Source organism: Pongo pygmaeus, chromosome 4 (assembly GCF_028885625.2).
Source record: "Pongo pygmaeus isolate AG05252 chromosome 4, NHGRI_mPonPyg2-v2.0_pri, whole genome shotgun sequence".
Taxonomy (NCBI): domain Eukaryota; kingdom Metazoa; phylum Chordata; class Mammalia; order Primates; family Hominidae; genus Pongo; species Pongo pygmaeus.
The window spans coordinates 7,826,845-7,838,933 of record NC_072377.2 but is presented as its reverse complement, the minus strand read 5'-3'; the positions used below and the strand labels follow the sequence as shown (position 1 = coordinate 7,838,933).

The following is a 12,089-nucleotide window of genomic DNA, read 5'->3' as shown; positions in this document are numbered from 1 at the left end:
AGACTGAGGTGGGCAGATCACTTGAGGTCAGGAGTGAGAGACCAGCCTGGCCAACATGGTGAAATCCTGTCTCTACTAAAAATACAAACATTAGCCAGGTGTGGTGGCACATGCCTGTAATCCCAGCTAGTTGGGAGGCTGAGGCAGGAGAATCATGTGAACCCAGGAGGTGGAGGTTGCAGTGAACTGAGATCGTGACACTGCACTCCAGCCTGGGTGACAGAGCAAGACTCTGCCTCAAAAAAAAAAAAAAAAGAAAAATGTGATTAAACACTGACAACTAATAGTACAAGTGGAGAAACACATCTCATTTGTGAAAGAGATGTAACATATTTTAGATTTATATGAAATTCAGGACATACCCATAGCAAAGGAAAAAAATGGCTTTAAATATTCAGATTTCTTTTTAAAGTTGAAATTTGTATGTAAGAGAGCGTTAAAGACCATTCAGATAGAATTTGCTGCCTGAACTGCTCTTATATAAACTGAGTCTCAGAAGAAGCAAAATGTGTTGCCAAGAAAACCATAAAATGGTCAAGGAAGCTCTTAGAAATCTGAATGGTTGCAAGTAACTGCACACATCGCAACCCAGCTGTGTGTTGACTTGATGGCTTAAAACACACATTTAAAAAAACAACAATTTGTAAAAGGCAAGTAATGAAACATGCTAAAAAAAAATCAACTTAAAGTCTGTTAAAAATTTAGAAATCAGGAAGCCTTTGTTTTCAACCAAGTAAACGTTACTTTTTTTTTTTTTTTTGGTGACAGAGTCTCTTTCTGTTACCCAGGCTGGATTGCAGCGGCACTATTATGGCTTGCTGCAGCCTCAACCTCCTGGGTTCAATCAATCCTCCCACCTCAGCCTCTGAAGTAGCTGGGACTACAGGCATGCACCACCAAGCTCAGCTAATTTATTTTTTGTAGAGATGGGGTCTCATCATGTTGCCCAGGCTGGTCTCAAACTCCTGGAATCAAGTGATCTTCCCACCTCAGCCTCCGAAAGTGCTGGGATTACAGGCATGAGCCACTGCACCAGGCCTAAAGGTTATTTTTTAACAATATTATAAAGAAAGCTGGATTTTTTTTTCTCTAGGATTTGAACACAATCTGAAAAGCTGTCACTGTTTCAGAACCTATGACACATTTGGTGTTCTTACAGCTTGTGGCCCCAGGAAGATGGAACTGTATTGCAACAATTCTAAGATCCACTTTTTTAAAGAAAATATTTTTACATCTCTGAAATATGGATGTATCTTATAGTTAGTGGCAGGTCCCAGTTTCATTGGCAACAGCCCATAAAATAATGCAGCAGCTCTTAGTGGATGTCTCACAGTGAATCAGCAATGCAGGACGGCTCAAGGCTGTGCGTGCCGTGTTTGTAGACAGGACCTTGACTGAGTGCAGGTAGCCTAGGTCCAACCAAAGGGGGGTTTTTTCTAATTTGTTCAAAAGTGTCCTTCCTTCTGTCATCCAGTCTTGCAATGGGATGCATTTGTAATTGTTCTACTCCAACACTGAAAGGATCATCAATATCTCCTATGACTTACTCCTTATTCCACATCTTTGCCACACAACTGAAACTGAGACCTCTTTGCAGAACGTACCCACTCGCAATTTGAAGTCGTTGAAGGAGTGCTTGTTGATGGCATCCAGCTTCCCTACCAGGGCAAAAGCAAACTCCACCATGGTGCCAATGTGCATGTACTGCCGCTCGGGCTCCTGAGAACGAACACACACAGGTAGATGGAAGTTAGAGCATCACAGCTGGAAACTGTTCCCCTTTGTCCCAAACCTGAGCTTTAGGCCGAAAGGAACGCTGGCAAATTCTAATGCTACAAGGCACTGCAGACATTCTATAAGAATCAAATCCCATCTCAAGGAAGCACTGTGTGGACAAGGGGAGACGTTAGGTGCTAGAAGACACTGACTTCCGTGTCTCAGGCCCCCTCAGGCCAAACGCATCATGCAGGCTAAGGCTGATTACGGGGAACCTATATTGTATTAGTCCAGAAATCACCAAGGGAAGCTGGCTTTGAGGAGGGGCTGGCGCCTTCTTCCCTCTTTTCCCCTCCACAGCCGGCCTTTGCCTTTCTCTGCTGGGCTCTGGCTCTGGTGGCCTGACCGCTAGGGGGTGCCCGCTCCTTGTCCTTGGGCTGCCAGTGGAGATTGCCCAGTGAGAGGTGCCGTGGAAAAAGAGAGCGGGGAGGAGGTTTGGGGCCTCATTCCTCCTCTTCCCTTCTCACCGCAGGCTTTCCACAGGGGTCAGTCTTCACGGAGGACAAGCGCTACTGCCCCGGGTGACAGCTACTGTCTCTGCACTGCAGCGCTCTCTAGTTCTGGGAACATCCCCCTCCATTTGCCCTCTTAGGCCTTGAAATGGAGGTTTTTAGGCTGAATTGTGTCCCTCCAAGTTCATATGTTAAAGTCCTAACCCCAGTCTCTCAGGATATGACCATATTTGGAGATAGGGTCTTTAAAGAGGTGATTAAGATAAAATGAGCTTATAAGGGTGGGCCCTAATCCAATATGACTGGTGTCCTTTTAAGAAGAGGCAGTTAGGACCCAGTCACCCACAAAGGGAAGGCCGTGTGAAAACACAAGAAGAAGGAAAGAGCCCCGAAACGGGGAGAACAGAGGCCTCAGGAGAGACCAACCTTGCTGACGACTTGATCTTTGGTTTCCAGTCTCCAGAACAGCGAGGCAATTAACTTCTGTGGTTTAAGTCCCCCGTTTGCAGTACTTAGTTAGGGCAGCCCCAGCAAACTAATATGCAGGGTAACAATTTCCTCATTTACTCGTCCTTGAGGGCTGTGTCATCCCACGAGGACGAGGGAATTACAGAGCTGAAGGAGAGAAGTCCTGAAGATTTCCCAGTGGGAAGAAGTGAATATTTCTATGCAGATTTCCTATTAATTTCTGTTTACCATTCCTGTTACCTGTTTATATTTAACATGAATTTGTAGCACTTACTATATTTATATTTGGAATTTCACCTTTTTAAAAGTTTCTATTTTTTGTTACATTATTAGTATATGCATAGAATTCATTTAATTCCTTTAAACGTCCTGAAGGTTCCTGCTCCCCCAATACTTAATGATTCTGGGCACCAAAGTGGTGTGGAGCACGGTTTCTGTTCCAGCCTGCCTGGTGAGCTGCTGGGCCTTTGGGGTTTCACTGACATGCGGTCCCAGGCCTGCTGGGCATGGCTGCTTGGCCGAATGGACGTCCGTGTTAGCACGGAAGCCAGTGCCTTGTGTCTTTTCAAGTCGGCATCCCTCATTGGTTTGTGAGTTCCACCAGGGTGGAGACCTTGCTCTATTAATCTGTGTCTCCACAGCAGAATAAAGTCCCTGACAAAGAAGAAGAACGCAATAAATGCTTGTTGAATGACTATACTTAGGTTGGCAGTGGGATCACCAAGAGGAAATGGCTGCGAGGAACGCAGACATGGACTCATTAAGTTTTGGTGGAAGGTCAAAGGTGACCACTGTGCATTTGAAGAGCATGCACCCAGGAAGGATCATAATGTGCCTACTACAGCATGTGAGGGCTCCAAGAGAAGAAAGGAGAATAGGATAGTAGAGGGTTGAGCTGGCAATATGCCCTCGGCTAGGACATGGGTCGGGGGGAGGGAACCAGCAGGGCACACTGGGAAACAGCCGAGAGACCAGGAGAAACGGAACATGGGGCTGTTGCGGGCCTTAGGCAGTGACTTCTGAGATGAGCATTGGAGCCCAAAGGGAGGTAAATCAGAGATGAAGAAGGGTCTGGGGACAAAGAGGAGCCACCTGCTGACCTTGGGGGAGCATCCTCTACGGAAAGTGAAGAGAAAGCCCATCTCTCAGTGACTCAGAAGGGATGGGTGAGAAGATAGATGGAGACTGTAGACATAAGCACCTATTCAAGGTGACAGCAAGGTAGAGAAAAGCTACTACCAAGGTGGTAGCTAAAGGGGAGAGGAAAATGAAGAGGGGTTATTCATCCGCTCTACACAGTGTTTAATAAGGAGTGAGCACGGGGATTGCAGTAATGCAGGGTTTCCCAACCTTGGCCCCATGGACACTTGAACTGGGTTGAACTGGGTTATTCTCTGTTCTGCGGGCTGTCCTGCACATCACAGCATGTTTAACACCATCCCTGGCCTCTGCCTACTGGACGTCAGGGGCATCCTTCACCTCCCATTGTGACAACCAGAAATGTCTCCATTGACAATAACAATGCTCCGGGGGGTCGGGGGAGGATTAAAATTGCTCCCAGTTGAGAATCACTGCACTAAACAGTATAAATATGAATGGAGAAGAAGAATTAAATCTCTGTTCAAGAGGGAAAGACATCTTCCTATCCTCAGGTGAATTATATCATTCCAGAAAAAGTCAAAGGAAATAGAACTATTGCAGTAAATTCTCAACTTAGAGTCATGAGAGAAAAACCATATAACCACAAAATTGGAGTTACAAAGTTGACTGTCAGCTAACTTTGGTGGAATTTCAGAAGTCATTTCTTAAGAACAGTTAGTCTTTTCTATCATAGCTCACTAGTATTTTTTTGTCTCACGACTTATGGGGAAAACCTGATTTGGAGGCTTGTGCAGTCAGTTGGAAAACATCGTGCTCCTTAATAGGAGGCACAAGCTGTTAAATCAACAAGCAAAATCTTGTGTAGTAAAAATTACAGCTGTCCAAGTAGGGAGGACATATTTGCCATGGGAGAAATGATTTTGCTTTTTACCAAACCAAGGTGCAGCAAACAAGCTCCGCTCCTTGAGAAATTATTGCCCAATCTGTTTTCACACAGTTGGTTTAAACTGGAGGTTTTAAGTGACGTCAGTAATAAAAGAAGAGATTGAGTTCTGGGAATGAAGTTTAATTCAACATCAGTAACTCATTTGGGCTTAGCAAACCCTAGAAAAAATTATGTTCAGTCTCTAGAAGAACTCATTCATTTCAACAAGTCTTCATAAGTTGGGTCTCGATAAATATCTGATGGCAGTATGAAGCAGTTATTTCTCCTATGATCTGAATAATTTATGTTATATATCCCCAGATATTTAACGGGCTTCCAGCTACACAGAGAGACTACTCACTCAGTTCCCTGAAACACATTTTATAAACTGGTTGTTTTGGAAGTTTCACCAGCAAGGAACATTGCTTAAAGTAGATGCATGTTTACCAAGACGATTTTATAACCCAAGTGTCTGTTTGGTAATAACCGAGGTAATTTTTTAGGCTAAAATAAACATAACCTTCCTCTTCTGTACTCTCTTCTCCCTCTTCCTTCCATAAATATTCACTGAGCATTTGTTATGTGTCTGGCCCTGTGTTCTATGCTGAAAAACTTCTGGTGTTCAAGTTTCCCTGTATCTGATTTGGAAGATAAATGGGGATTGTTATCTAAGGAGCATTCTGTTCTCCTGACGGGCTTCAAGGAGATCTCATCAGACTTCTCCCAGCCGAGCATAAAAAACTGCATACTGTGATAATCAGCTTACCTGGGAGAGGGTTGCCAATGGAATATTGCCTGCGTCAGGCAAAAATAGGTTCAGCTCCAGCTTCTGCAATCATTAGCTGTGTGGCCTTGGTAGAGTCATTTAACTTCTCTGGGCCTCAGTTTTCCTCACCTGTTAAATGGGACAATAACGCCCTACCTTTCTTTCTTCTTTTTTTTTTTTTTTTTTTTTGAGATGGAGTCTTGCTCTGTACCCCAGGCTGGAGTGCACTAGCACCATCTTGGCTCACTGCAACCTCCGCCTCCCAGGCTCAAGCCACTCTCCTGCCTTAGCCTCCCGAGTAGCTGGGACTATAGTTGTGTGCCCACCATGCCTGGTTAATTTTTTGTATTTTTAGTACAGACAGGGTTTCACCATGTTGGCCAGGTTGGTCTCGCACTCCTGAGCTCAGGTGATCCACCTGCCTTGGCCTCTCAAAGTGCTGGGATTACAGGCACGAGCCACCGCACCCAGCCAACTCCCTACCTCATTAGGTTTCAGTTAAGATTGAATAAATGGATACAAGCAATGCATTCAGCCTGCATCCCTGGGTCTTGGGTCTTAGTCTCCTTCGTGATAGTGTAGAGATGCATGTCACTCTGCTTGACATGACAGCCATCTAGGAGGAAGATACTAGTATTGTTTTATGGCTAAGTGTGGTACTTTTGCCTCTTACTTACAGCTTTAACAACGACCAAGGTGCCTGACCTTTTAAGTGTCTTTGAGATTCTCTGTATGTATAGTGAAGAGGGACAGTTCATTTTCTTTCAGTTTTGAGTTTCCTGCTAACAGCATAAGAGCAGAAGGAAATTTCTCTCTTCTTCTGACACATCATGACAGCTTTGGGGTTTGCACAAAAATACACAGACTTAGGATTTTTTGCTTTTCATTTCCACAGAGACCTAATCTATTTTCGATTCTTACCAGTGAAGGAAATTGGGGCTATTAGTTTTAATGGACCCCTTGACTACTATGACACTGGCAGGGACGGTCTCTGAATGACTCCTAGCTTCCTCTTCGGTCCATGTGGCAGGATCTCTCTAATCTTCCCAGATTCTCTGTGCCCACCTCACACAGGAATTGCTGTTTGTACTCCCGGTTCACTCCCAGACTGTAAAACTCTGAGAGCAGTCACCAGCATGTACCTGGAACTTGGCTCAGTCAGTAGAGAAAATGTCTGTTGGATGACACAGCAGCCACATAAAGGTCCTAACAGGTGAGCCGGGCGGTCCTAACTCGGAGCAGTCTTCGGGAGTCAGTGGATGTGGACAGCAAATGTTTCCTGTTCATTGCTTTGTCAGCTCAGTTTTGCCAATAGGCTAGGAGGGTGAGTGTAGGAATCTCAGAGGTGGCTCAGATGGAGCCTAGGGTCTGATTTGGGGGATGGAGGGAGCAGAATAATGGAGCAAATTCAGCAAGAGCCAGTGGAGCAGGAGGTCGTGCTTATGAACTAGTGATGACCCTCAGCCCACAAACCCAGGCCTGCCATTGGACTTGTTTAGATGTAATAAGTAAATAAAATTATATATTTATTTTAGATAATATTTGGATAAAATAATTGTTTTAAAAAATAAAATAATTGAAAAGAAAGCAAAAACTCAGATTTTTTTTTTCTTTTTTTGAGACGGAGTCTTGCTCTGTTGCCCAGGCTGGAGTGCAGTGGCACAATCTTGACTTACTGCAAGCTCCGCCTCCCGGGTTCACGCCATTCTCCTGCCTCAGCCTCCCGAGTGGCTGGGACTACAGGTGCCTGCCACCACGCCCGGCTCATTTTTGTATTTTTAGCAGAGACGGGGTTTCACCTTGTTACCTAGGATGGTCTCGATCTCCTGACCTCATGATCCACCCACCTCGGCCTCCCAAAGTACTGGGATTACAGGCGTGAGCCACCGCGCCCAGCCGAGATGTTTTTAAGAATGGAAGCAGCACCAGTGTTGACACCTTGCTGGAGAACAGCTCCCCTTTCCTCTTGCTCCCCTGCTCTCCCCTCCGTCTGTTCCAGAAGTGCAAGTTCTTTCCTTCCAGGTTGTTGGGGGAAATGGGTGTCAACCTGTTAGAAATTGTCAGTGATGGCTAGAGGTACTGCATATTACAGCAATACTACAATCAAAGCATGGGTCAGAATGAAAGTTTTCTTCCCTAAACTTTGTTTTTGACTTCAGTTCCTAGAAAAATTTGTTTGAAAAAGATCAAAACTATTTACATACTTGTTAAGATCAGAGTTATCTCTAATCTTTGATTAGGGCAGATTTCCACATCTGAAAAGCCCCTCAGATGTGGAACAGGTGAGGCTCTGGAGTGCAGCAGAAGGAATGAGGCAACAGGGAGTGGTGTGGACTACGGTAGTGGAGAACACTCCCAGTCTAATGAACAGCTGCTTCTATGCTCCAGCTGGCTGTTGTCATCAGAATGAAGATCAGGTAGATAACCCACCAATCAAACAGATAACCCACCTACCAGGTAGATAACTCATGTAGATAACCCACTCATCAGGTAGATAACCCACCAATCAATCAGGTAGCCCACCACCAGGTAGGTAACTCACCAATCAGGTAGATAACCCAACATTCAAGCAGATAACCAACCAACCAGGTAGATAACCCATCAATCAGGAAGATAACCCACCAAACAGGTAGATAACCCACCAATCAAGCAGAAAACCCATCAACTAGGTAGATAACCCACCCATCAGGCAGATAATCCACCCATCAGGCAGTTAACCCACCCATCAGGTAGATAACTCACCCATCAGGCAGATAACCCACCAACAAGGTAGATAACCCATCAATCAGGTAGATAACCCACCATTCAAGCAAATAATCCACCAATCAGGTAGATAACCCATCAATCAGGAAGATAACCCACCCATCAGGTAGATAACCCACCATTCAAGCAGATAACCCACCAATCAGGTAGGTAACCCATCAATCAGGAAGATAACCCATCAATCAGGAAGATGACCCACCAATCAGGTAGCTAACCCATCAATCAGGTAGATAACCCATCAATCAGGAAGATAACCCACCAATCAGGTAGATAACCCATCAATTTTCAGGAGTACCTGGATCATTTTCCGGCAAAATATCCTTTAAAAAAAAAAAAAAGCACAACTCTACAAGTCAAGGAGAACATACCACAGCCACCAGTTTTCTCTAAAGTCCATGGAAAGAAACAAGCAGGGGCTGCAGGTATGAGGCTCAGAAGAGAGTGAGGTCTTGAGGGCAAAACGAAGGGCCATTGAGATGGGCAAACTCTCATTTTCTACCGACCACTAAATCCAAGCCAGGGTGTCTACACCTCAGGGAGTGTGCTCAGGGAATGAATGAAAGCCCACTTCCAGTTTAATATTTCCTTTCTTGACAAATGCCTGTTTCTTTTAAAAACAACAATCGGTTCTTACATGTAATTCAACCGTTTAGCCACATTGTTGACTTAAGCTTAAAATTGGAATGGATCATTTCATTTAAAAACTACAAATGAGGAAAAACAGAGCCAGGCACAAAAGCCCTGCCTCACTAGGTGCTAATATACTTCTATGCACGTGTTTCTCCATGGGTAAGTATGTTATTACTGCAAACAGAAAATGCCGAGGTAATTACAAATAAAGGCTAAATTTCAAAAGGCTATTACCCAGATAATTTGCCTCTTTTTGGATTTAAGAAAAAGACATTATTCCTTGGGTTACCCCATATATTTTGCAAACTGAATATCTTTTGTTGCCAGACTAAAGATTTGGCTAAACAATAAATAGAAAATATTTTGTTTATAACTAGAGAAGCAAAGGCTTAAGCCCATTTTGGGCACGTTACAAAAGGTAAAAGTGACATTCATTTCTTATAAAAGTAACTAATATTAGCATGAATATTTATCAGGTATGTTATTTTCCCCAAATCAATTGTAATGAACTTTCCTTTCATTGCACTTCAAAATATTTCTAGGATGCCCTTATAAAGAATCTAATTAAATGCTCTAATCATAAATAGCACATACAGTACTGAGAGAATTTCCCTCCATATGACTACATATCATATTTCAATGTCCCAAAACCCTTATCTCTGTTCTATTTGAGGCAGCAATGGTACCAATATGCAAAACACAGTACAAACCACAACTATATTATTATTACTGTTAGCATTTTTATTACTTACTATGCCCGTGGAGTCAATTAAGTATTTTGCATGTTAAATATAGTCTTCTCAACAGCCTCATGCAACGGGCGTGATCACCATTTCATGCATAAGGTAACAGAAGTGCAGAACACTTAGCTATAATAGTAAGTAATAAGCAGTTTCATTTGATATTCATGCTCTTTCAACTCTACCCTGAAAACAGTAATGTGTTAACAACAGTGGCTGGGTTTGAAGTCAGTAAGCCATTCAAAGATAACTAAGAAGACAAGTTTCATTGCTGGGGCAGCTAAGGGTGGAGGAATGGGGCTCCTGGGAAGGGATTTGCTAAAGGGCTCGGAGCAGTGATGAGTGAATAGGATAGACACAAATGTAGGGATGCAGGGATGCTCAGGAAAGGGTGGGGGCTGGTGGAGGGGCAGGTGAGCCAAGGACAACAGGAGGCAGCACCAGAGGCTGCCGTGCAGAGCTCTGGACAGACAGATACACCCAGGTCTGAGCCCTACTCTATGGCTACTTGTTTTCCCTAGAACATGGAGAAAGTTACTTGACTGCTCCGTGCCTCAGTTTCTCCATCTTTAAAATGGGCAAAGAGTTTTACTGCTTACCTCCTAGGCTTGTTGTAAGGGCTCAGGAGCCATTCAGTAAAGGTTCAAGGTCAGGGAAAGAAATTAGAGGGTTTGCATTGGAAGTGGCAGGTTTGTAAAACAGTGAAGGAAGCTAAACACTGTCTGGGAGGTGGAGTGGGCACAGGTGCAATCACTCCTTGAACAAACACGGGTGATCACTTAAAGGTCCTGCTGGGGACTTTGAAGGCCACTGCATAACACATGGCACCTGCTATAGTCTGGATGGTGGCTAAGAAACATATACACACTTCCAGGAAAGTTGAAAATGAGCAAACAGTGAAGAAAGGAAATAAGATCTGGACCCAGACAGCCAGGTGAGGAAAAGCTCCCCAGGTCGGGGCACAGGAAAGTCTTCTATGAAAGTTGGAGCCTTGGCATTCTGATGAGACTCTGAAAGGCTCCTTGACCAGGCAGGGAATCTTCTGTGAGCATCAGAATCACCTGGGTAAACTAGTGGAAATGGGGGTCCCCAGCCCACCCCAGAAACACAGCAGGCTTGGGGCTGTCTGTGAAAACCACTGTAACAACCACCACAGTTGGTGCTGCTACAGGTCATGGGTGCACCTTACCTGGAAAGGATGTGGATAGAACCCAGGTTGGTCTGCACAAAAGCACATGCATGTTTCAGGGCTGGTGTAGAGACTGTAGGGAGAAGTAGGGGATGGGTCAGGGCATGGAGCTGGGGCAGAGGGTTGGAGCCCTGTTTCCAAAGTGGGGAGGACAAGAAGAAAATGGCACTAGTGTTAGAAAGCAGGGTGTCTACAGGAAGCTGGAAGTGATCCAAGTCTGTCCCAATGGTCAAGACAGTAGATAGAGGTTTTGGTGGAGAGAGAATGTGCAGAAGGGATGGATAAAGTCTTAGGAGAGGTCCCTGATGGAGAAGAGGGGTTGAGGAAAGAATATTACAATGTCCCAAAGAGAGGGACCGCAGGCTGGGGCCAGACAATGGGAGGGCTCAAAAGCCAAGGGAGGATTACTGAGCAAAGGCAACGGCCACCCACAGACAGGGCGTCACCCAGGACGAATACTCAGAGAATGTGATTGGACTGGAGTTTTGGAATCTGGAAGTGTTTTTTTGGTCATCGAGAGTAGAATTCCTGATGGCACTCGTGAGGCAGGATTGTGGAGGCGTAGAGAGAAAGTAGAAGGTGAAAGATAAAGGCAGTGGATACAAACTCTTAGTCTATAAAGTGTGGCTACAGAAAGGAAGATAAAAGACCTGGATACTTTTCTTGAAGATCCAGGAGACTGGGTCTGATGGAGGCAGAGTTAGGGTCAGAAAGAACAGGCAGACATGCACCCTGGGCTGTAGAGTAATGGGCTGTAGAGTGAAACTGAATGTGGAACAGGTCTTCACGTGGTAGTGCCTCAAAAGATCTCCCACTCCAAGGCCCTGCCAAAGGATTGGTAGTTGGCTGTCTAAGAGCAAAGGGCTGGAGTGGATGTGATCGGGTGAAGTGCTCCTGACGGCCCTCACTAGATGAGCTGGAGAAGCCTCCAAGTCATAGCTGGATGAGGATGAGGTAAGTGAGGCACTCACCCAGGAGTGAAACTTCAGAAGGAGAAAAAAGCTCAGCAATCATGAGAAATAATATCCTAGTGCAATATTTTAAAAAATCAAAATCAATGCAGAAAAATTCAAGATGAACTAAAATAATGAAATTTTTAATAAAGACACTGCTGTGGATAGGATTGTGTCCTCCCTAAAATTTATATGTTGAAGTGCTGATCTCCCAGGTGACTGTACTGAAGACAGGGCTTTGTTAGGGGGTAATTATGGTCAACTAAGTTGATAAGAATGAAGCTCCGATCCAACAGAACTGGTGCCCTCTTTAAAGTGGAAGATAA

At 44.5% G+C, this 12,089-nt stretch overlaps 1 protein-coding gene across 2 annotated transcripts in view; it reads right to left on the bottom strand.

The window, feature by feature from the left end:
• The window catches only part of ADCY2 (adenylate cyclase 2), a 430,631-nt gene that overhangs the window by 9,037 nt on the left and 409,505 nt on the right, over positions 1–12,089 (bottom strand). For both annotated transcript variants that reach the window (XM_054487682.2, XM_054487684.2), the window contains one exon: positions 1,605–1,719. In XM_054487682.2, coding sequence (XP_054343657.1) covers positions 1,605–1,719 — 115 coding nt within the window. The remainder of the gene's footprint in view (positions 1–1,604; positions 1,720–12,089) is intronic.